The sequence below is a fragment of the Pteropus medius genome, unplaced genomic scaffold (genome assembly GCF_902729225.1).
Source record: "Pteropus medius unplaced genomic scaffold, Ma_sr-lr_union100, whole genome shotgun sequence".
NCBI classification, from domain to species: domain Eukaryota; kingdom Metazoa; phylum Chordata; class Mammalia; order Chiroptera; family Pteropodidae; genus Pteropus; species Pteropus medius.
In genome coordinates this window covers 9577077-9604167 of record NW_024342473.1, presented here as the reverse complement: position 1 = coordinate 9604167, position 27091 = coordinate 9577077, and the positions used below count along the sequence as shown (strand labels likewise).

The following is a 27091-nucleotide window of genomic DNA, read 5'->3' as shown; positions in this document are numbered from 1 at the left end:
GTCCCTTTTGAGTTATTTTATTTTAAACAACTAACCACAGAAAGAAAGGTGACAGCATTTATGTCATAAATTATGAAATAATTAAGAATGGCAGAATAGTGTTTTACTTAAAATACTGCTTTATTAAGATCATGTGAGGAAATAAGTGATCAAGTACTAGCCTGAGAACCTGAGAAACATTTAGTATATTATTCTTATGGGAAAATAAATTGGAAGAGGTGGGAGATTGAAGAGGCAACTGATATGAAGTCACCGCTTATTCTCTGCTAAGTAATGTGCAAGGTGCTCTACATAGTTCTCATTTGATCCTTAACAAGCTTGGAGATACTAAGTGATTTGTTCAATGGTCACACAGGTCCTAGAATACAGGTTGTAAAATGATAAATACAATCTATAGTAAAGTTTAAATAGTACCCAGCTGTAAGCAAATAACTCAATTTATTATAAGAATTTCATTCACTTATTAAATTTTTTAAATGTTCCTAAAATCCAGACCACTCATATACAAATTTAATCGACTCAATGATTATCTTTAAATCATTTCATTAGAATCAACTCAAATTCTTACTTACTTGAATGTGGCAAGAGAACTGGAGCAAAGATGCTATTGCTGCCTATTGGAATGAGAAAAATTAATTTGAAAAAATATATGTATTATTTTTATTTTTTAAACATGTTTGCATAAAGTAACATATGTAATAACATACACAGGGTACAGAATTTTATCATCATCTTTTGCCATGTTAGCTCATTTAAAGAAATGAACCCAGTACTCTGTACCTGGAATGTTTTTTTCTTTTTTAGCATCAGTAGTAGTTTCCTCTCTATCAGTCTCTTTCTAAATTTTCTTCACAGAAATATTTGCTTGTTTTCTTATTTATTCATTGTTTATTGCTCTCTTTAGAGTAGTACTGGTGCCCAAAAGGTACTAAATGAATCTTTGTTGAATGAATAACTTAGAAAATAATATACATAAATAATTCATGAATCATACTATACTCCCCCGTGTTTAATCACTATTTTCACATTCCACTGTCACTTTCTGCGCTAATACAGTTTGAAAAGGATTCTACAGTTCCCTAATTAAAATGATGAGAATTATCTTAACCATTAGATTCATTTTACTAAAAGGTTTCCAACAAATACGTACCACAGGAACTATTGAGATCCACATCTAAAAACACACTGAGGTCTGAAGAAGCAGATACTGGCGGAGTAGATGGTGTGTTTGGAGAGGTTGGTGCTGACACTGTTGACTCAAGCTCAGTTTCAGCAATCCGACTAAAGCTTATTTTACATGGTTCTCTTTCCAATGGTGTTGGATGACCTCGTAAAGTGCCTGAGGTAGAGCCATGTCGGCCTGTATTAGGCCTTATTCCAGGAGATTTCAAAGAGAAAGTTGATTTCCTAGGCTAGAAAAAGTAAACATAATTACCATTACTAATTTGCATATACTTTATTTTTATAGTTTAGTGCTACTTTATGCTTAGCATATAGTTAAGAGAGTACAAGAGAATCCCAATCGGCAAAAAAAGCCAGTAACATTTGAGTACAACACTTTGAGATTTTACTTAATTTTAAGATAGACTTGATATAAATCAACCTCTTTTCATACTGAAGAAATAAAATTATTAAAAATCTACTTGGGAAGAGTTCCAGGAAACATGATGAAGTGAGAGATGTCCCCAGATCTATCCCCTTGAAACAATAAGCTGAACATTTAAAACTCAACAAAAAATACCCAAACTGCACACCAGCACGTCTGAGCATGGGATCTGCACATAAGAGCTACCACAGCTGAGAACTCCAAATGTCGGGAGGTGAACTGGGATAAACAAAGAAGCTGCCTCTCACAGCCACTGGAGCTACCTATAAGAGGAGGAGGGGGCAGAGAGGAGAAGGAGAGGCGAGTTCCCTGAACAGCCCTGCCTGGGAGAGTTGAGTTCCATGCAGGCAGAGGCAGGGCCTAGTCATCAGGACAGAAAGCAGAGAAGTGGACGGGAGAGAAACAACAGTTGATTTTTACCAGCTGTGACTGCAAAACCGAGGCTGAGCCGTAGGCCCCAACCCTCAACCTAGGGGGCCCTCCCCGCATACCCTCCAAGACCCATCACCACGGAACCCAGGGGAATCTGAGCAAACGCTACTGAAACTGTTGCTAACACTGACAAGGACTGAAACTGAGGGTAGTGAATGTAATTAAATATCTACAAGAAAATAAAGGCATTATGTAAAGTCATTATTAAGGCTTTATGTAAAGCAGCGATCCAAGAGGCTTAGACGCCACCTACTGGAAACCAAAAGAAAAGTGCCTTCTTTGCAGCAGGCTAAAGAGAGACCTTTATATAATAAATCTTCTTTCTGGAAAACCAGCAGAATACATTTCCATTAATACCCAGGCGGAGAAATAGTCCATTAAACACCATGAATAACCAAGGTGACAAGGCATCTCAGAAAGAAAGAGAAAAATCTCCAGAAAATAAGCTTACAGACATAGAAATGTGCAACTTAAATGACAGAGATGGTACTTCTGAAAATATTCAGTGAGTTCCGAAACGAGTCATATCAATAGGAATTGAAAAAACGAGTCATATCATAGGAATTGAAAAAACAACTAGATGAGCAGAGCAAGGAGACTGAAACCCTCGAAAAGAACCAAACAGAACTTCTAGAGATGAAGAACACACTGCAAGAGTTGAAAAATGAAATAGCAAGCTTGAGAAATAGAGTTGACCAAATGGAGGAAAGGGTCCGTGATATTAAAGACAAAAATCTAGAAATGAACCAGAAGGAAGAAGAAAGAAACCGAAGAATGAAAAATAATGAAAGAGTAATACAAGAACTAGTTGATACCATCAGGAGAGAAAACATAAGAATAATGGGCACTATCAAAGGCAAGGAAAAGGAGCAGGGACTACAAAGCATTTTCAGACAAATAGTTGACAAGAATTTTCCAAATCTAAAAAATGAGCTGGAGCTTGGAATTCAAGAAGTCAACAGACCACCCAATTTTTTCGACCCAAAAAAAGGCCTTCATCAAGACACATTGTATTAAAGTTATCAAAAATCAACAACAAAGACAGAATTCTCAGGGCAGCCAGGGAGAAGAAAACAGTAACTTATAAAGGAAAACCCATTAGATTATTGTCAGACTTCTCAGTGTGACCTTACAAGCCAGAAAGGAATAGAATCAAATATTTAAACTATTAAGTGAAATGAACTGCCAGCCTAGGATAATGTATCCAGCTAAGCTCTCCTTTAGATATGAAGAAGAAATTAAGACCTTTTCAGACATACAAAAATTGAGGGAATTCCCCACTACAATGCCAGCACTACGGGAAATACTGAAAGGGGTCAGCTCACCTAAAACAAAATGACCCCCCCCCAAAAATACATACTTAGGAGTAAAGTGACTATCAGGAAATAGAAGCAGAGGAGTACCATCCTTACTAAGAACAGGGCATTATAAGCTTAAATAATAATAAGAGAATTGCTATAGCAAGATAGCAATGAATGTTCTGCATACATAGGGACAAATTGAGATGACAATGACTAAAAAAGGGAGGATTCAAAGATCCAAATCCGCAAAGGGGAGTGGAGATAAGTCATGTGCAGAAGACAATGGATGACTGTGTGTGTGTGTGTGTGTGTGTGTGTGTGTGTATAACTATCCTTTACATATTTGTACTGGTAACCACACACCAAAGATACACTTCAGAACTGAAGTATATAACATAAAACAAGAAGAACCAAAGGGAAAACCCACAAAAGCCAACCAAAATAAAGAAAACAGAAACACAAGGACAAGAAAGCAATGGAAACACTGAGCTACCAGAAAGCAAAAGATAAAATGGCTATAAGACCTCATTTTTAATAATCACTCTAAATATAAATGGACTGAACTCATCAATAAAAAGGCAGAGTGGCAGAATGGATCAAAAAATAAAACCCAACCATATGCTGCCTCCAGGAGACACATCTCAGCTCCAAAGACAAATCCAGATTCAAAGTGAGAGAGTGGAAAATGATATTTCAAGCAAATGGCATTTAGAGAAATGCATGAGTAGCAGTACTAATATCAAACAAAATAGACTTCAAAATAAAAAAGGTAAAGAGAGATACTGAGGGACACTTCATAATGATAAAGGGAATCATGCACCAAGAAAACATAACACTTATTAACATCTATGCTCCCAATCAAGGAGCCCTGAAATATATAAAGCAATTATTGACAGAACTAAAAGGAGAAACAGACCAAAACACTATTGTAGTAGGGGACCTAAATACCCCATGGTCAGAGATGGACAGATCATCCAAACAGAAAATTAATAAGGAAATAACATCCCTAAATGACACATTAGACCAACTGGACATAATTGACATGTACAGAGCCTCCATCCCAAAACAGCTACTTATACATTCTTCTCTAGTGCACACGGAACATTCTCAAGAATCAACCACATACTAAGAATTGATCTATCATATGATCCAGCAAGCCCTCTACTGGGTATTTATCCTAAAGACTTGAAAACCTATACCAGAAAAGATATTTGCACACCGATGTTCATAGGAGCATTATTCATGGTAGCCAGGACATGGAAGAAACCAAAATGTCCTATGATAGATGACTGGCTAAAGAAGCTGTGGTACATATATACAATGGAATATTACTCAGCCATAAGAAGAGATGAAATACTGCCATTTGAGACAACATGGATGGACCTCGAGATAATCATGCTAAGCAAATAAGCCAGACAGAAAAAGCTGAAAATCGTATAATAACACTTACATGTGGGATATAAACCTAAAAGCAACTAAGGAACAGGACATACAGAGACTCATGAATATGGACTGTAGACTAGTGGTTACCAGAGGGTAGGGGGTGATGGAGGGGAGAGGTCAATGGGGTAAAGGGGGTCAAATATAGGGGTATAGGGGGATGGTGAAGTGGATAAAAGGGATCAAATATATGGTAGCTGAAGGAAACTGGACTTTGGGTGGTAAACACACAATAGAATATACAAATGTCAAATTATAATGTAAACCTGAAAATTATATAATTGTATTAACCAGTGTTACCCCAAAAAACTTAATTAAAAAAAAAAAATCTATGTGAACAACTTTTTGCCTTCAAAACACTTGAACCTAAAGTTCTTCAAGTCATCAATGTCAATTTTACAAATATTTACTGTGGATATAATATATACAACATATTATGCCAGATGAGTCAGGAAAAAAAAAAAAGACTCTGCTTTTTTCTTCCTGATAGTAAATGACCAACCTCTACAATGGCACTTTAAAGTCTTTGGATAAAACTGCTATCATGTCTCCCACCTCAACCTCTTCCCACCTTTTTAAAATTCTCATAGCAGTAACCTAATGAAAAAAACATGAACTCAGATTCAGATAACTTGAGTTAAAATCTCAACTGCGTCAATAACTAGCTATGCAGCCTTGAAAAGTTATTTAAATCCTTTGAGCCTCAGTTTTTATGTTTGTAAAATTACTGTGGTTCTCACTTTCTCACAGCTTTTTTCCCCTTTTACTAGGAAGGGTCAAAAGTGTATAGATAAGTAAGTGGTACTAAAGTAAAGGATAAATCAGATTTTATCAAAAGACTAACATTTTCCCCCACAGTACATGTAATTTTAGAAATAGTATAGTACTGCGAAACACTTAAAAACAGCTATTTGAGCAAATTACAATATTTAATAGAAATAGGCTGTTAATACTGTTTTAAAAAACAATTTTTCCAAAATTGTAATGAACTTACAAATCGAGGTGGCTGTTTGCAGTTTCGGGGTTCAATTTCTAGTGACTTGTTGAACAAATAATCTGTAAACTCTTTTTCAGAAGCACTTCCCATGGGGTTAAGATTTTCAAAGAATCGCTAGAATTAAATATCCATAGCACATGTTTTAGCTCTTATTAAAACATTTATTTCATCAGTTTAATAAAATCAACAAATTAAGAGATCATAATGTCTGAAAACTCCGCAAGGATTGCTAATTCCAATCTTTCTATTTTCTAGTAAAACTGTATAATTTCTATGGAAGTTATATATTCTAGTCTCAAAGTTCTAAAATGAGCAGATTTTTATTTATTACCATATTAATAGCTCAGTATCTCTCAATTAATATTATTCTTACTCATTATAACAACAAAATTATCATCACCACTAAGCTATCAAGTGTTTACGACAGAATTATAGTTATGATCCAAAAGGAAACTTTGATAATCAAAAAAAAAAGTAGAGATAAATTGGATTAAGGTCTATTCAAAAGTAATTTCAAGAATAATTATAAACATAAACTAATCTGTGCTAGCCTCTAGGAAAATAAACTTTTTGTCTTTATCAAAAATATATTCTAGGCTTAAATTTAAGTTTTTAGGTAGAAAATTTAAATGATTTAGTAAAGTAAAAATAAGAAAAAATAGTAATCTCACTAACCAAAGATCTCACTGTTAACATTTCACTATTCGAACATCCTTCCAATGTTTTAATTGTGTGTGTGAATAGATGCATAGATACATATATTACATATTTTCTGCAAAACTGGGATCGCACCATAGTTTTTAACCTTTTTAAAGTTTATGCTCAATTTTTTCTCCATGTGGTTTACTTTACAAGATACAAATTTTAACTCTATCATTTCATCAGATGGATGTTCCAAAATTTATTTCACCAATCTCCATATAGGTGCTGTTTTTGCTATTATAATAATTATTATTAACTCCTTGTACACAAATTCTTATACATTTCTGATGATTTCCTTAGAAATATTCCTTAGAAGAAAATTACTAAATTTATCTTTATGTAATTTTGAAGTGGTTTAAAAGCATGTACAAAAACAAATCCTGGGTTTTAGCTTTGGCAATTGGCAAAATGAGCTATAGAATTTCTAGTATAAAATTCTTCCATTTTTTCAGGCATTCTGCCAATTTCAAGAAAATTATATTCCTTTAACAATACTGAAACAATTTAACTATGTTAAATCATATGAACCAACAGTAATTTAAAGACTTTTATAAAAGTTTTAACAGAAATATTCTTGGTTTTCTCATCTTTTGCTTTACTTTTTAATACAATTTAGCTTGGCTAACTATGGTTTGAAAAGTGAATAGCTACTCTGTCTACATTTGAAACTTACTTTGACTCAATCATAAAGAAAGCATTCTCTGTACCTCCCCACTCCCTATCCCCAAAAGATTGCTTTAAAGGATAGTAGGAAGTCAAGACGGGATCATAAAAAACCTATTAGCAGTTACTGAGATATAAATGCTTAAAGTACTATTCAAGTACAATCAAGTATGATGTAGGAAAATGTATTTTGAACTCTTACCTGGGTTTAAGAACATATATCCTTAGCCCTATTAAACTTCACGTCACAGAGGGTTGGCTCAATTGTGAAAGAATGGAATGCAACAGTAGCTTATCACTATTTTCTTTTTTTTTTTAAAGTCACACTCAATTACAAAAATATTTTAAACACTATTTTCTTTAGTGCAGGTATCTGTCTACATTTTCATAACGGTATACTTTAAGGTCAGCCTTTTTTTTAGGATTTTAGAGTACTTTGTGCTGAACTAGGAACAAAGAATGGTTACAATCTTATAATTTTGGAAGGCAGGAGTGATGGTGACCATTTTTACTCAACATGCCCAACCTGCAGACTACATCTAAAAGTTCAGCAATTTTTAATGTTACAGGCGAACTTATTCTGATCAAGTTATTTTATGTTCTGGATTTCAAATAACTATAATACAATAAAATTCGTTTAATATAAATATAATAATTTACTCTAATTTAAAAGGTATTTTACATATTACAGTACCACAGAATCAATATTATGAATTACTCAAAATAGAACATCAATTGATAGAATGTTAAAAAAGTCATTTTTGTAATACATATATACATACCATTCTACAAGGCCCTTCCCCTATTTAAACCCAGTTTTCTTATGAAGAGATTACATAATGTCATAACGACACATGTAAAATATCTAAAATGGCTACCAATCAATGATAGTACTAGTAGAAAATTTTCTTTTTACTGCGTGGACATCAGAAAACTTCTTTTATTCCATTTTGTCATTCATTTTTTCAATGTGTTACCTGAACCAGTTATACAAAGAAGCAATGCTTTCAAGAGAAAGTATCTAATAATATTAATAACTTCAGGTTGTTAGTGCTGAATATCTATTTACCATTTCTATTTACTATTAACTAATTATGTTATTTTCATAGAAAAATAAAGGGCATAATGTGTGGTTATGATATTTCTTAGAGACAGCAGAGATTTAACATGTTCTCTTTTAAAGATGAGCAAAAAAAAATATTTACCCTCATTTCTGGTTCTATCCGTAAACAATAAGGTTGATTCTGATACTGCTGAATTTCTCCAGTAATTTCAGCCACTTTCCTCCTCTTACTGAAATTGATTAAGTCTTTCCCTTTCTTTTTTAAAAAATCATTATTCCCTTCTTCAGTCTTCAGAATATTTGTTAAATATATTCCTAGCAAAAAAGTATTTGAAGAAAAGTTATAAAGTTGGTTACTTAACCATTGAGAAAACAAGTAAAATTGAAAGACATCTTATAATCTAGCAATTCTACTCTTAAGATGTTAAGTCTCTGATATACTTAACAAATAATGTATTAAGAATTTTTTTTAACACGGAAACATTTAAAATAAAGAGTTTTGAAAGAGCTTAATTTGTCATTTCTTAGACTAATAGCCTAAAATAAAAGGGAGGATTCATTCCCAAAGTCTGAATTGTAAATCTATTCTAACCACTTTGCTATTTGGTTATAAATATTTAATGCCAATGATCTTAAATGATTACTGATCGATAAATTAACTTTTAGCCAATTCTGGTTAATCAGACTACATATTTATAAACTAATTCTCTGTTTTCCCAAAGCTCATAATTTAGGTTGAAAAAGAATTATTCCTCACTCTGGAACAGTAAGAAAGTTTTTAGTTCCTTTTTCATGCATAATTACTGATTCATTTAAATCAGTAGCTCTCGACTGGGGGCAATTCTGTCCCCCAAGGATATTTGGAAGTGTCTGGAAACATTTTTATCACAACCGGGTATGCATATGTGTATGCTATGGTTTGAATGTTCAAAATTCATATATGGAAATCTTAACATCCTATGTGATAGTACTAGGAGGTGGAGCCTTTGGGAGGTGCTTAAGTCATGAGGGTGGAGTCCTCATGAATTCGATGTGCTTTTATAGAAGAGACCCCACAGAGCTCCTTACAACTTTATCAGGTAATTATCATAATCTTCATTTTACAGATAAAGAAATAAAGAGTTTAAGTTTTACTTATCAACATAGACAGCTAATAAAAGTAAATGGCTCTCAGATATAAAATCAGGATAAACTGCCTCTAAAGGATGGTCTCTTTTGGCTATAGCACACTCTCCCCCAAAATATAAACCCATATTTAGTAACTTACCAAAAAAAGGCACACAGGGTGGATTGATTGACTTAAGTTTTACTAGGTATTTTTTAAAGTGGTCTTGACTCAATTCCACAGCTTCATCCAAAATTCTCCTTTTTCTTTCCTGCAATGCCTTTTAAATACATAAATTGAGTACAAGTTGTTTTGCATAATTCAATCATTTTATGTATGTAGAGCTTTAAATTTTATAAAATTTCAAATATTTGAATAACAAATTTTTATATTAAGAGAGAAGTTGTTTTTCTTTCTATGCTTGCCTGAAATGGTTCCCCTCATATCTATAAATACAAAATTTAAAAATCTATTTTTTTCCAATATAAATCAGAGGATTAAGCAATTAAAAAATTCTTTCTCAGAACCAATTAATTATAATTCTGATTAACCCAGAGTTTAAAGTTATATACAGTTTAAGGAGAGAAAGATAATCCCTTATTATTCAAATATTTTCCACTGAAAGGTCTTCTGGGGCTAAGGTAAGGTTTTGGTAAGGAGGAGGCTATGAGAGAGAACTGAACAAAAATTTAATAAGTCAAGTAAGCAGAGTCATTCCTTTTATATCTCATTATTACATTTTCTTATTAAAAATTAATTATGTTATTTTTAAATTGACTCACACCCACACACACACCCATAGCAAACATTGTACGTAATTGAGAACCATTCAAATGCATTTCCTTTAACTTAAGGAAGAGCAAAGGTGACGACATTGTAACTTTTATTCAGTATTATACAAAAGCCCTAACTAGCATAGACAAAAATAAAGGTCTAAGAAATGATTGTGAAGAAACCAATAAATCTACATATAGAGTGTTAAAGAGATAATTTAGCAATAATACTGGAACAAAGCCAATAGGCAAAAATTGACTACATTTCTAGATATCGTTAATAAAGATTTTAAAAAATATTCTAATACAAATCTAACCGGATCTGTGAGATCTCCATCAAGGAAACCATAAAACTTTATTAAATAAATAAATAAATGGAAAGATATATCGTGTTCATGTTATGGTGGGGAAGACTCATTATTATAAAAATGTCAGCTCTTTACTAATTGATTTATATAGCTAATGCAATTCCTATCAAAATCTCGACTTAAAAAAAATGAAATTTAAACTGATTCTAAAATTTACATAGAAGAGCCATGGATCCAGAACAGTCACTCTTGAAAAAGAACAAGATTGGTGAGAACTTGTCCTACTATACTTTATAAAAAACTGGTATATAAAAGTTATGGTAATTTAGACACGTGGCACTGGCATAGAAACAACCAAATACTTCAAAGGAACAGAATAGAGACACCAGAAACAGATTCACATATTTATGGACACTCAATTTATGACACAGCTGGCACTAAAAATCAATAGAGAAAGGATGGACTTTCGGTAAATGAATGGGAGCAACTGGCTAGCCATATGGAACAAAAAAATGAAACTAAACTCTAACCTCATACCATAGTTAACTCATTTCCAGCTGGATTAAGGACTTAATGTGAAAGACAAAGCATTAAGATAATAGAGGAGGATCTGTTAAATAAGACACTAAAAAGCACAAATTACAAAGTAAGTAAATTCAACTACATTAACAACTTTTGTTCATTAAACGATATCATAAAAAAGGTGAAAAGGAAGCTTAAATCTGGAAAAAGGTATTTATAACATACATAACTGACAAAGAATTAAAATCTAGTATATGAAAACTAAATTCATAAGAAAAACTCAATGAAAATAAGTCAAAAAATTTCCACAATGAGAAATACAAAGAATGAATAAACATTTAAAAATAGGTTCAAACTCATTAGAAATCAGAGAATTATAAATCAAAACCGCAAGACTGAAAAAATTAAAAGAACTGACAATATCAAGTATTGATGTGTATGTGGGACAGCTAGAACCCATATATTTCTGGTAGGAGTATAAACTGGTACATTTACTTGGAAAAACCATTTAGCATTATCTAGTAAAGCTAAAGATATCCATATCCTATCATCAGTAATTATATTTCTACATATATAACTTAGAGAAATTTGTGCATATCTGTATCAGGATATATGCAGAAAATGTTCATGGCAATATTACTGACAATAACCCCACTCTGGAACCAATCCAAATGACCATTAACTAATGAATAAAATAATTTTGGTAAATTTATTCCTATACTATGATACACCTATGAAAAAGAATAAACTATAGCTACAAAAAAACAGTATATATGAATTTTAGGAATCTAATACTGAATGAAAAAAGTCTTGAAAGAATTATATTCAGATATAATTAAGAAATACACAAATGAAACAATATATTGTTTTGAGATACAAACAGTAAAACTACAGAAAAAAAATAAGAGAATGGTAAGCGCAAAGTTAAGAATGGTAGCTGGCAAGAAAGGAGATGAGATTGGAAGTTCTCAAACTGGATGCCAGATATATAGGTGTTCTTTGCATTTTTATTCTTTATACCTTATACATATTTTAATAAATATTGTTCTGTACTCAATATTTTAAAAAACTAAAGCTTAACTTCTCAAAATGAATGCACTACTTTAGTTTTCAAAATCAGAATTGAAATGATTAATTATTAAACTAATATTTGGCAATATTTGTTAATATCTTTAATATATAAAAAGTTCATACAAATCAATAAAATGCAAACACCTAAATAGAAAATGACATCCAGGAAAGCAGTTTACTCTCCACTTCCTTTTAATCACAACCCACTAGAAGAACCAATGTTAAGAAAAAAGCAGGTATCCTCCCACACTCTTTTCAATGCTCATGCAACTTCACTTACATGTTGTTTGTTTTGTTATATCACATTATGCTCCTTATTCTGACATTTTTTAAATAACTTCCCCCTAAAATATCAAATATTCTTCCAAGTCAATATACATAGATCCTTATTCACTTCTTTTCTGTAGCTGAACAATATTCTACACTAGCAAATGAAAAAAGGTGTAGGATAATGTATTCGGTCATTCTTCTATTGATGAACATACAGGTTGTTTCCGGTTTTCTGCTACTACAATTAATGCCATAGAAATTACATCTTTGTACATTAACTTTATAGTCTGGTACTTTTATTTCTGGATCCAACAGTATGTATATTTTAATTTTAACATACATAGCCAGATTACTTTCCAGAAAGACTATAATTCACATTGCCAAAGGCAATATATTTGCATGGCTACATCTCTAACATTTTATCCTTAGGCATTAAAAAAAGATTTTCTAGGTACAAAAGCAAAGGACAAATTCATATATAAAGAGATTGATATGTTGAAATAACAATGATAAACCATCCATATATAAAAACATTATATAATTTTTTTAAATTAAAAAGCAGATAAAGACAAATAGAACCTAGAGACTGTATGGGCACTATATGTGTTAATATATTTAATATATAAAAGTTCATAAAAATCAATAAAATACAAACGCCCAAATAGAAAGAGGATATGAACAGATAAATTTTAAAGAAATTAAAATGGCCAATAAATACATTTAAAAATATTCGACGTCACTAGTCATTTTTAAAAATATATAAATTATATAAAATGAGTTTTTTTCTGGCCCATAAATTTATAATAAGTTTTTAATAAAGTAATACCTAGGAGGATTTATCATATCACAGTAGAGACCATCTTGGCATTAGTATCAAAAGTCTTAAAATGTACAAATACTCTGACCTAGGTATTCCACCTCTAGAAATTTATTCTAGGGAAATAATCAAATTCTTACAAAGATTTCTTTATATGAATGTTCCATATTAAATTATTTATCACAGAAAAAATCAGAAATAACTGTCCCACAATAGAGTATGAAATAAATTATGGTTTGTCTATGGGATAGAAAACCATGCAGCCATTAAAAATTTGTTTTTAAGATAAGCTAATAAAGAAATGTTTATGATAAAAAGGTACAGACCACAAAAATCTATGTCTAATGTGACCTCAATTTTATTATTAAAAAATGTGAAATATCCTTCTACACTTTCTGTATCTTCTGAACTTTCTATAATAAACATTAAACATATACTACTTTATAATTAAAAAAACAAATTTATAAATGGTGTATAAATGGTTCTCTCCATGTTACTCTTTCTTTGTATACTAAAGGTAATTAAAGTAATTTTTATATTTAATATTTAAAATCCTTTGTCATTTATTTGAAACAATCAATGTGCCATTGAAAAAATCCATTTGGAACTTCATTACATTTTAGTTAAGCATATTAAACAAGGTTGTAAGTCCCATATTCTTTTATGAATCCTGGGCTTTTTAGAGTATACTGATGGATTTTCTAATATCTTGATATTACTATATTTATGGAAATAAGGTGAATATACTCAAGATTGGTGGGAGAGGAATCTCTTTTCTTCCCCCAAAATGATGAAATATGTAAGCCCAAAACTTACCTCAAAGGTATGGTCTAGTCTGTATACTGACACTGAATTTACTGCACTGACTATCTCCAATACACCATTGAAATTATTCAAATCTTGAAAAACTTGCAGAATTTCTATAATTCTACTCAGTACTGCCACTCGTTCCTCAAAATTTTCTGCTTCCACAATGCACCTAAACAAAAAGAAAAAAGAAAAAAAAAATTCATGCCTTAGAAACCAATTTCTTCACTTCATGTAGAAAAGAAACATTTCCAGCCAAGATTTTACCTCATATATGACTTAATATTATGACTATTAAGAATAAGATGGGGGAGGTGGATGGGGTAAAAGGAGGTCAAATATGTGGTTACAGAAAGAAATCTAACTATGGGAGGTGAACACACAGTGTAAATACATATATGCCTTACTGTTAAAGTGTACAGCTAAAACTTATTGGATTTAGCTAACCAATGTCACCATAAAAATAAATAAATAAATAAACAAACAAACAAATAAATAAATAAATAAATAAAAATCTGTCACACACCTTGGGTGGGGGGGTTAGGATAAGGCAGAATAAGTAAAAACTTACTTTTCAAACCAGAGCGTAAGATTTGTAGTGTGGCGAATCATTTTTAATAAATTTGGAGAATTTATTTCTTTATCTTCTTTGGTCCATACACTTCCTACAAGTTCAGAAGGTTGTACTTTCCTGTGGAACCAAAAATTAATGCAACTTAACTTATAGAGGATTAGTATCAAAATTATTTAATAGTCTCCTAAAACTTTAATAGTCTCCTAAAAGTAAGAAAAAAGACAATTAATCTAAAAGATAAATGGACCAACATAAGAGGAGGTAATTCCCAGAGGAATAGACCCGCCTAGCCACAAATATATATAAAAAAATACTTTATTTCTTACTCAGGGAAAAGAACATTAAACCACAATGAAATCCCATTTTATTTCTGTCCGACTAACAAAAAGTCTGATACCAAATGAGTAAAAATGTGAAGAAAACCTCTCAATACTGATTTGCAAGTAAAGCTGATATGACTACTTCATAAAGCAATTTGTCAATGTCTCATAATACTGAAGATATATATACTAGATCACCCAGCAATTCTATATATAGGTATATACTCTAGATACAACAGGTTATAAGAAAACATTTATAGGAATGTTCAGTAAAGCATTGTTTGCAAAGCAGTGAAAATCTCAAACAACCTAGAGGCTCATCATCAAGAGACTGGATAAATTATGGAGTATTCATACACTGAAAAACCACAAAGCAATTAAAACAAGCAAACTAGAGCTATATTCACCAACTTGAACAAACGCTAGGAACAATTTAAGTAAAAAACAAGATGCAGAATGATACATAAGTATAAACTGTTTTAAAATGTACAAAACAATGCTATCTGTTGTTTATGAATGTTTGTAAGTATATAAATTATAAAGACATATAAAGAATAGTAGACACCAAATATAGGATAGTCATTATTCCTTGAGCGAAAGAAGAATGGGATTAGGGAGAATTATGCAAAAGATTTCAATTTTATTTGTAATGCTTTTGTTGTTCATAAGCCCTCGTATTATTTTCTACATTTTGAAATATTTGAAATATTTAATAAAAAGTCGAACAAAAGAGCAGATTAAATCACTGTATACAGTCAATTATGATTACCTAATTTGAAAAATTAACCAAGGCATTTCCATCAATGTCCTAAAGACTTGGTTATTAATTCTTTAAAACATGTTTTTAATCAGTAAATTTGGGTACGTGCTAACAGTTTTTGAAATTAAGTCTTAAAATGGTTCTATTATTTCACCAGAAATTTAGTTTATAGTGTCAATGTTTTATGTATGTTACATGTCTTCCATAATATACATATCACTTAACAAAGGTACTTCTATGTTCTGAAAGCCATCCACATAGAGCTAAGTGCTTTTTCTGATATTCATTCATGGAATAGTCACTCTATGAAGAAAAACTTGATTCAGTATTACTTGTTTTGTTATCTCAAGTAACAAGTCTTTTCATTCCTACCTATCACAAATTCCACAATATAAACAAAAACCACCTAAATTCAAAAATACTTAAAATATAATCTGACACTCTGAATCAGATGCTGACAATCTGATATGTGTGCTAAATTCTAAACAGTATAACCAGGGCAAACCAGGGGCCCAATTCTACAGAAGGCAAAGTTCTATCTCTAGTGCATTCCTACATTCTCCATTAGCATTAAGCTACATATTCTTACCTTTCTCTGTGTAATCTCTGTAAAAAAAAAAAAAAAGCTGCTAACCAATATAACTTGGGGGGTGGGATTGAGAGGTAGTGTTACCTGCAATGCCTGTACTCTTCAAAGGAGCCTGGGTTGTAAATGAAAAATGAAAGCTTAAATTAGGAGGGAGGAGGGGACAAAAAGGTGTTAATGCACTGGGAAAAGATAGTTTTTTTAAAAATTGATAAAAGAAAGTTGCTCAAGCAAGCTGAAAGGAGAGAAGACTGTGGTTAGGAAGGAATGAGATGCTTGAATTAGTAATTTTGGAATAAGAATGATTTGGGGTGATGACAAGATTCAGAATATGACCATGAAAGATACTGATTTGGAGCAGAGAATGACACTTCCAGTGAAACTAAAATGTTAGGTTATGAATGGGTGATCTGTGTGGATATAGCTAATGGCAGGAATGCTTTATATATACAGACTGATGTTGCAATACGGATTAAAATAAATAGCCAATCACATTTCCAGTTAGCCTTATAAATGAAAGTTAATGTTTTGGAAGTTTTCAGTATCGTTTTTCACCACACTATTTCAGAAATAGCTTTTCTTTAAAGTTAATAATGACGTCAAAGAGCTAAAGTATTTGAGACTCCTTAAAAGAAGTTAAATCGTTATTCTTCTAAGAATTGTGTTATTTATTTGCCTAACAAACATAACCCAATCAAAACCCCAAATAAAATTTTGATTATGTCGAATCTTAAAAAAAAAGAAAAAAGAAGAAAGCTTGTCTCACTCAATATTCTCTTTATTTAGCTGCCAAGAGCCCAGTATCCATACTGACTGACTTAGCTCAAACGACTCAATAAAGCAATCTGAGAAAAAAGTATTGGGAGTAGGAGACTGGTGACTGCCTTGAAAGTGGTTGCTACTCCACTGCATTAATCTTCTCTCTGCCTCTGCTCTTGTGAAAGATTGCTAGTATCAAATCTAGGACTAACTAGTAATACATTTTAAGATTTTCATCTGCAGAACAGACTGTAGTTAAAAACTGTGCTATGAAATTTCCACCATCCTCACAAGAATAGATGAAGTATTTTAAGCACTCATGAATAATTTGCTAAATATTCTGAAAAGAGAGGTATGTTCAAGGTTCTTGAAAACAGAGCATCAAGTTAATGTTAATTGTCTACCTGTAAAGATCAGATTCCAAAAGTGTCAGTTGACGTGCAATTTCTATTGGATGAAGTGTCATGAGATCAAATGTTTCAAACTGTCCTGGTCTGCTGATATGCCATTCAATTGGTGGAGGTGGACTTTCAAAGGTAATATTGTGGCTTATTCCATTTGCCTGAGCTTGTTTCTTCCTCTTGATGATCTTAGCAATTGATTCTACCCATTTCTTCATGGCTTTCCCTGAAGAAAAAATGCCTTTTATTTAATAAACCTAACTACAAAACTTCATATAATCTTTAATCTTCACCCAGCTTCAACACTATCAACTGAGCAGCATCTTCTTGTTTCATCTAACCCCAACTCATGCCCTCCCTCCAATCCTCATGTTATTTCAAAACAAATATATCATTTCATCCATATTTATGTATTTAAAAGTTAAAGATTTTTAAAATAACAATATCATTATCACACATAAAAAAACTTCTTAATATCATCAAATATCTAGTGTTCAAATTTCCCTGATTGCTTCATAAATGTTTTCTTACAGTTGGTTTGTTTGAAATAGGATTTATATGAGATCTATACACTTATATTTCAAGTCCCCTTTAATCTATGGGTTCCCTCTTTATCTCTCATTTTGCTTGCAATTTGTTTTGAAATTGAACCATTTACTCTGTGGTGTTTCCCAAGTCTGAATCTTACCAATCCCATCCCTGTGATGTCATTGCCATGTTTCACTGTCCCTGTATTTTCTGTAAATCAGACACATAGGGACTTGATCTGATTCAGGATCAATTTTTTTTTTTTTAATGAATATCTGCAAGACTATTTCTAACAGGAAGCATATAATATCCAGTTACTTCTCTTTTTGTGATGTTACTAGGAGTTGAGAAATGGTAATATTCTATCACTCATTCACTTATTAGTTGCAATACTTCTATAAAAAGAAACTTTTACCCATCAACTACTTGATTATCCTGAGGTATAACATATATAGGAAAGGTCTTTAGACATTAACTATAGACATTAACATAATAATTGTTTTATTTTAATATGTGTATGTATTTTAGAAGCTTCTTAGGTCACATATAATCTAGTGTCCCTGTTTAAAAATTAACTTAGTGCTATAAACAATTTTAAAGCACACTTTACGTACCTTAAACACTGAAATAAAGGAATCACATTCTCTGTTTTAAGTAAAATTCCCCTTAACGAACAAGTATGAGATGAAATAAGCTGGGCTTAGTTATGGTATTCTTAATTAATGCCTTATACTATTAGATAAATCATAAATGTTCTTGATTCAGTAATATACATTTGATGACACATACATTTGTTCAAACATTCATGGCCTAGTTTTAGTTCATGGGCTGTGTTCTGAAACTTCAGGTAGGAAACTCCTATCTTTCAAGTGCCAAAAATATACCAAAAACTTTTCCAAGGGAAGCAAATATTATTTAAAAGCTGTTAACTGTTCAAAACCAAAGAATAAGATTAAGGAGAATAAGGAAACAGGTAAAATTATACAAATATTTAATTAGACGAAGCAATGGCAACCTTGACATGAGATAAAGTTGAAGACTTTGGACATCTTTAAAAGAAGGGTCCTCCTTAAAAAACTTGAAAAGGCAACGTTCTAAGACATCAGGTGGCTCTAAACATATCTGCACTCCTTACAGTCTATAAAAATAATTCCAAATGTTATCATACCTTTTTAAAAATGAAAAATAGTTTAGCTTCTTAAGTTACACGAATTTAAAAATAAGCTCATGTGTGACATAAGATTCAATCAAACCTTTAAATAATATACCTCTTACACTTGAAATGAAGGATTCTAGTCTTTCAAGCAACTCCAAATCTCTTTCAAAGTCATAAAAATGGTGCTCAACCCAGTGCCGAAAAACATTTAAGATTCTGATAAAATGGAAAAAAAAACACAGTTAGTGAAATCAAAGCATTCAATTTTACATCTTTTATTTCTCTAATGCCATAGTGAAAGCTTTATATACAAAGGCCATTATAATACTCAAAGAATCTGTAATTTGTATTTAATCTTTTAAGTGCTTCAATGATATGAAGACTTTATTATTTAAAATTTATACTTTCAAAAAAATTTATAAGCATAAATATTGTAGTTCCTGTACTTAATTACCTATTTCTGTTTAGGAAAAGTACTTTTCTTTATTTATATGTACAAAATTCATACTCTATACTGTATAAAAGCTATTTTTAAATGCTTACATTAAAAAGAATTTTTTTAAGAGAAAAATTTTAATATATTTTTCACATTTAACAGAAAACCAACTAAGATTTAATGTATTTGGTTCTAAATTCAAATGTTATCATCAAATTTCTATGTAATTTACAAGTATGTCCACATTCTCTTATTTTATTTCAAAAGACAAAAATATTTCTGATAGAGAACTATTTTGTTTTGCAGTACCACAAAAATATTACATATAACTTGCAAGGAGAAATTTAATCGATCTTTACAAATATATTGTTCCACTCTCCACCAGATTTATACATACTGTAAATTAATTAGATTAGCATTATTTCCTTCATTATTTCAATGAGTGACTATTTCTAGGTTAGCTTTCTTCTCCTTAATGGAGAAAATAGTTTTTCTCTCAGACTAAGAAAATTCTTTAAATTCCCAGTCTTTGTCATGCTATCTATATTAAAACCACCTTAGTCACATGTGCCTAGTTAGCTCGATAGCTTAGAGAACATTTCAAGAGATCACAAAACTGTTAACTTCTAGTTTAGACTAGGTCAAGTCAAATAACTGCTTCCATTTCCTCTCCTTCCTAGTTACTACGGCATCCAGTGTAATTTAAAATTGTCATGTAATGAAGGACACTGGACTTTGGGTGGTAAACACACAATAGAATATACAGATGTTAAATTATAATGTACACTTGAAAATTATATAATTTTATTAACCAATGTTACCTCAATAAACTTAATTAAAAAATAAATAAAATTATCATATAAGAGAAAAAAATTTTATAATTAGATTTCGTCAAACTTAAAAACTTCTGCTTGTCAAAAGACATTAAGAAAAGTAATAGGCAAGCCACAGACTGGGAGAATACATTTGCAAAACATTTATCTGACAAAAGACTGGCATCCATTCTTACTAACTATACAAGTCAATAATAAAAAGACCAACAACTCAAAAAATAGGCTGAAAATCTGAAATAGATTCTTCACAAAATAAATATAAATAGCCAATAAGAGACAATGAAAAGTTCTCAACATCATTAGTCATCAGAAAATACAAATTTTCTGTATTTTCTGTATTCACAGAGAAATACTACTATACCCCACCAGTGTGGCTAAAGTATAAAAGCTGACATCATTAAATTTTAATGAGGATATGGAGCAACTGGAATTCTTATACGCTGCTGGTGAGAGTGAAATACAAAAAGATCACTTTGGGAAAAGATTTGGCAGTTTTTTAAAAATTAAATATACACCTACCCTACAACCCTGCCATTCCACCGAGTTATTTACCCAAGATACCATATAAAAAATACATTCACAAAAAACCTGTAAAATAAAGTTCATGATAATCGAAAACTGAAAAGAACCCAGGTGTCCTTCAGTGGGAAAGTTACTAAACTGTGGTATATTCATATAATAGAATACCACCTTAGTAATAAAATAGAATTACTGATATAAATAACAACATGCTCAAAAGCATGTTCAGTGAAAGTCAGACAAAAGTATATATAATGTAAGAATCCATTTGAATGGAATTCTCAAAATGGTAAAATTAATCTACGTAGGAAAATGAATACTGCTTTGGGCAATGAGAACAAAAACTGACTAGAACAGGCATAAGGGAACTTTCTGGGGTAATGATAACATTTTATATCTTGAAAAAAGTTTAGACTATAGAGATGTGTGTATTTGTTAAAATTCAAAGTACACTTAAGATATATATGTGTCACATGTGTACACACATTTTAGAACAAAAGGACAATAAACAAATACCATTAATGATATACAAGTTGAAATATTTAAGGAGAAACGTACTTCAATATACATTCCCAAAATTATATTAATGGACCAAAAGAAGAATGATAAATAGCTATGTGATACAGTAAGTATAGTAAAACATTAACAGTAGATCTAGGTGGTAGGTTTATGGGTTTTCACTGTAAAATTCTTTCAATTTTGCTTTATGTTAAAATTTTGTAATACAATGTTGAAAAAGTTACTATCATTATAAAATTCTCTACAGTAGTCTCCTGTTATCCACAAGGGAAATGATTCAAGACCACCTAATGGATGCCTAAAACCATGGATAGTACCAAACTTTATCTATACTATGTCTTTTCCTATACAGACTTATTTATGATAAAGTTTTATTTTTAAATTAGGCAATTTCACAGATAGAAGATTCGTTCTTATCATAGACCTTAGTAACCTTGAACACAAGCACTGCAATACCAAGAAAGTCGATCTGATTACTAACATGCAGATAGGGTATATAGTCTAAATACACTGGACAAAGGGGTGATTTGCGTTCCAAGCAGGATGGAGCAGGACAGCACAAGATTTCATCATGCTATTCAGAACAGTTTGCAATTGAAAACTTATGAATTGTTTATTTCTGGAACTTTCCATTTAATATTTTCAGACCATGATTGACCATGGGTAACTGAAATCACTGAAAACAAAACCATGGATAAGGGGGTGACTGTGGATGCTATCATTGCTAAAAATCCTTTGATCCTTACAGGATGTTTAACAATCCGGGTTAGATTTCAAGGTCATCTTATCACCCCATTCCATACAGTTAATCTCATCTATTACTCTTTGCAATACAATGTCTTCATTCCTCTTGATTCGATTTCCTTACCTATTTTCTCTGGGTACCATTCTCATTTCTGCCTTCTTGCTTTTGTTCATACTATTTCCCATAACCCTGAATATCTATAAATATCCTTCTGCCTATCTAAATCCTACATCCTTTAGAGACAATCTCATATTTTACCTCTCTCAAGATGCCTTCCCTAATTACTCTACCCTCATTTTAGCTATTGCTAAAATATTACAGTGATGTATTTTTCTAAGCAACTTAAACACTTAATGTAGAATAATGCATAGCTGTTTCATGTATCCTTTTCCCTCAATAAAATCATAATATCATGGTGGCAAAGATGATATGCTGTTATTTCTCCATTTACCATACAAATACAGAACTGACAAAACAGAAAATGCTTAGAAATAAATACTTGAAGAATATACATGTCTAATCACTACACTGTACTCCTGAAAACTAATAGAATATTGTATGTCGACTGTAATTGAAAAAAATTTAAAAATAAATTTTAAAAATGTGATTATGACCACTAAAAGAAAAAAGATGGCACAAAACTGAGATTATATTCTGCCCCTATATAGCAATCTTATGTTGTACCTCATGTCAAGGGCATTAACTTAAAGTGTGCATTAGTACAAATACATTGCAGCTAGCAGAAAAAATTAATTACTTCTTTATTGCTGATGTGTAAATAATTTCATCTTCTTATACTAAGAATGACATACTGAAAGTTTTGGATAAGATACATATGGTTGGGAACACTTATTATTCCTATAAAACTGTATTTACTGGTGGCAATTATCCTAGAAAATAATTAATAAACCTAGTTCCAAAGTTGCAATTTATTGGCCAACAGTAATCAAGGAACCTTAACATTCACACAGAAAAAAAATATTTAGATCCTATACAATTAATAAAAGGTCAGTTTTCCCATGGAAAGGGGTAGATAATTACTTTGGTTCTCAGACTGTAAAAAAGGCTAATAACCAAAGAAGCTTCTAATTTTCAATGTTCAGTGGTAAAAAAACAAACAAAAAAAATCATAGAATTAGGAAGTCAGACAGATATGGTTTTAAATCCTGTCCTACCACTTTCTTTATATGACCTATCTCAAATTACTTTATCCTGCTAAGTTTCAACTTCCTCTGATATAAAGCAGAGACAGTAACTGTACTGTGAGGATGAGATAAAAAAGATAAAGCATTTAGGCACACAGTAAGTACCTAACAACTGGCAGCTGCTATTATCAAATATTTTTTAAAATTACTAAAATGATTTTTTAGATAAAATAATGAATGTCTATCTATATATTCTGTGGGAGAAGAATGGGGAAAGAACTTCCATAAAAATTATAAACTGTAAAAAAGCCCCAAATTACTAAATGATAACAATGAGACATGAAGAAAAAAAAGAGGGGAGGGGTGGTTGACAGTAGGCAAACTCATGTACAATTTTATGATTTTTACTTACTAGGTATTCTGGTCTATAAGCAAAACGATTACATCAGGTATCCTGGTCTATAAGCACAACATATCACATGCCAGAGATATCTCATGCAAATAACAAGTTATATTTCAATAATTAAAAATTTTCAGAGTATTTAAAAGTAATTTCGCATAGAACTTTGGAGGTTTAATTTAATTGCTATGAGGTTAATAACAATACCTACACCTGAATGAAGATGTAAAAACTTTTGTGCTAACTATATACTGAAAACTGAATGGCACATAAAAAAATAACATTTAAGCCAAACCTAAGTTGTACTGGTTGGACGTATTCCTTGCGAAACCTTTTAAGGTCTGCACTAATTGGCTGCTCGCCTTTCTCTACTGCCAATTTATCGGCTTCAGTAGGTTCTGGCTCTGGAATTTCAAATCTAAAAAAAAAAAGCAAAATGAGAGAAATTTTTTCATTGTTCATACATAAATGAAAAGGATTTCAAATACAGGAAAAATCTTTTAACTAAATAACCTTCTTTCCTACCATTTATGTGAAAAGTATAATTACTGATAAATTTCACTTAAAAGCATTACATATTACAAAAAATTGCTCTTCAGTTACAAAGTACCAAGGTTTTATATATTCTTACTTTTATCAAAAAAAGTTTAATAACTAGCACTATGTTGATAATATAGAAAAAGGTCAATGAAAAAGATCCAAGAAAAGAATCTTTAAGGAGTATAACCTCTTTAAAGAACATGGCATATCTAATAATATATACTTAATATTTTTAGAAAGTAGACATTAATTTCTTTAAATAAAAGAATATAAATCCAAAGAGAAGGCCCAAACTGAATTTTAAACAATATTTAAAGGACATACTTAAGTGGATAACGTAAAATCAAAGTTAAAAAAACACTGCCCAATCATAGAAAATATAGCTATAATATAATCTACTACATGTGCTTTCCTTATTTTGGACAGGGAACTACAACGAAGTAAATCTTCTCAGCTCATTACACTGACTCAGCCTGGTAAACTTAGTGTCACAGAACAACACACTAATAGAGGTCAAGATAAAATTCTGGTATTAAGTTTTTAAATGTGAAACAAAATTTATTTTGGAGTCCAGATACTATATTTTAACCTATAAAGCATTTAAAGTACCACTAATATACTCAGTAAAAAAGAAAAATTCAATCTAAAACTTATAAAAATTAATCATAATAAAGAAAAATGTTAATTTTTTATGTCTAATGTTGTAATTATGTTTTTAATAAGTATCTTTTAGAAATACAAATGGAAACATTTAAGAGTCTACAACCACGCCACCCTGAATGTGCCGGATCTCGTCTGATCTCGGAAGCTAAGCGGGGTTGGACCTGATTAGTACTTGGATAGGAGGCCACCTAAAAATACCAGGTGCTGTAGGTGTTAAAAAAAAAAAAAAGAAAAGAAAGAAATATTTACAGATGAAATACACTGTCTAGGATTTACTTCAAAATACAATTGTCCCTTGGTGTCCATGGGGGGTTGGGTCCAGGACCTCAGTGGATACTGAAATCCACTGATGCTAGTAGAGTCCTTTAGTCAGGACTCTACTTCATACCCTCGGATATGGCTATGAAGAAGGATGAGGAACCGTTGGATAAGGAAGGCCAACTCTAATCCAGAGGTTACAGTGTTGAAGTTAAGGAAACAGATGACACATGAGTTGATTATTACTGAAGTTGGATGACTGATAAATGAGGTTATTATCTTTTTCTATTTACTCTTATGTATGTTTTAAAATTTTCCATAGTAAAAAGTTCATTTTAAAAGTGAAAAATAAAAAATTCTCTTTTAAGGAAGTATTCTTTTATTGTACAGGAAAAAAATTAAGATACATAGGTTATTCTCTAAAACTGGGTCTTTCTGACTACTACTATAAATATTTCTAAGATCTGAAAAGACCTCTGTTATAAAAAAGGATTTCAGTAAGCACACGTTTTAAAGAGAATAAAAATAGCACTATTTTAATACCAAATAAATTATGTTCAAAAACTACTTGAATACATACTGGGTACCCAATACTCTGCAAGGTACCAAAACAGATAACCTTTTACAAAATGTTATTATAAGTGAAATAAATATTTTTCTTACCGTTCAATTAGTAAGCTTAGCAATTCCTGTGGTTTACAAAATGAACGATATGTAGTAAGAAAAGTACGAACAAAATTGGGATCTGAAAAGGTAGAGCATAAAACAGGTTGCATGTTCAATTTATTCAGCATATTTTGGAGGCCTTACTTCCTTTTTCTTTTTATTTTGGCTCCTCCCACTGTGGCTCTTCCTGCCAATCGTAGTATTTCTTGATAAATGAGGACTGTTTTCAAATTCAAGATTCATGAATATACAATTTTTATGAATATTTAATAATGAAGTTAACAATATTATATTTTAGAGATGTTTACTTAGTTATTTCTTTTGATTCTGCAGTATTCTTTTTATTTTAGAGGCAATCCATTTTTTTTTTTTTCCAGGCCTCAAGCATTTTTGAACATTCTTGAAAAGCTTTTAGATCCTTGGCCCTAGATAATCACTTGCAATGAGTTTCACATACCTGCATACATATGATATGTTAACCTTTCAATTAATTTCACCACAGTTCCTCCTTTAATAATGGGGATTCCACTTCTACTTTGCAAGTTGTCTTCAAAAACAATGTTTTCCTCAGAGTCTTTTACCACAAAACGATATACTTCAGGACTTGGTAATCTCAATGGTTGTTCATTTTCTTCTTTCAATAATACTGAATCTAGCATTCGATCTAGAGTACTACGATAATGAAGAGAAATAAGTGCTGCCATCCAATTGTTTTTCTCTTCAGCGGACTTAGCTGCAAATATTATACTGTTTTCATCTTTGGATACTAACTCAAAAGCATGTTTGTACTCACAAGTATCTTCTTTATCACATATTTGTATTTTTCTCATGACAAATTTTTCTTTTAATCTGTATTCTGCACTACTGCAACCTGGAAGGCGTGACTGGCTATGATTGGGTTTGCAGCTAATCATTAAGCCATCAAAGAGAAAAATATGCCGTTCATGTTTAGCACCAATTCTTGTCAATGGACCTTCCATAATAAATTCATTACAACACTGTCCAATATCTTTGCCTTCCCATCCATCTATGTTTTTCTGAATTTCATTCATTTTTTTAATAGCCAGATGCTTGCTTCTTAATTGGCGATTATAAAAAGGGCAAACAGGATCCCTAAAAACAAAATATGATAGCAATTTAGCTTATTCAATGGCTAAGCAACCCTAATTGCTTTAAGTGTAAACTACCTCAAATCAAGTGACAAAAACATTAAATAACCAAACACTATACTCTGTACACAGCATTTACTTTCTTCAACTAACTTTGCTAATAACTGATACATGCCTTAATTTCATTACTATGAAAGGGAAGTACTAGAAGCTCTATATTTCGTTCCTTTTGCCATAAGAATTAAAATTATAAATAATCCTAACTTTTTATATAAATTATACAAAATATTATTTAAA

At 31.2% G+C, this 27091-nt stretch overlaps 1 protein-coding gene and 1 pseudogene across 1 annotated transcript in view; one reads left to right on the top strand and one right to left on the bottom strand.

Annotated features, from left to right (window-relative positions):
- The window catches only part of SOS2 (SOS Ras/Rho guanine nucleotide exchange factor 2), a 73710-nt gene that overhangs the window by 5847 nt on the left and 40772 nt on the right, over nucleotides 1-27091 (bottom strand). The window contains exons 10-21 of the mRNA XM_039865169.1: nucleotides 26143-26798; nucleotides 25683-25764; nucleotides 23854-23976; nucleotides 19074-19177; nucleotides 17281-17503; nucleotides 14449-14568; nucleotides 13887-14049; nucleotides 9472-9589; nucleotides 8347-8519; nucleotides 5774-5890; nucleotides 1151-1412; nucleotides 573-614 (exon numbers count right to left, since the gene is read on the bottom strand). Of these exons, the coding sequence (XP_039721103.1) occupies nucleotides 573-614; nucleotides 1151-1412; nucleotides 5774-5890; nucleotides 8347-8519; nucleotides 9472-9589; nucleotides 13887-14049; nucleotides 14449-14568; nucleotides 17281-17503; nucleotides 19074-19177; nucleotides 23854-23976; nucleotides 25683-25764; nucleotides 26143-26798 (2183 nt within the window). The remainder of the gene's footprint in view (nucleotides 1-572; nucleotides 615-1150; nucleotides 1413-5773; nucleotides 5891-8346; nucleotides 8520-9471; nucleotides 9590-13886; nucleotides 14050-14448; nucleotides 14569-17280; nucleotides 17504-19073; nucleotides 19178-23853; nucleotides 23977-25682; nucleotides 25765-26142; nucleotides 26799-27091) is intronic.
- Nucleotides 24856-24974, top strand: LOC120604699 (uncharacterized; annotated as a pseudogene).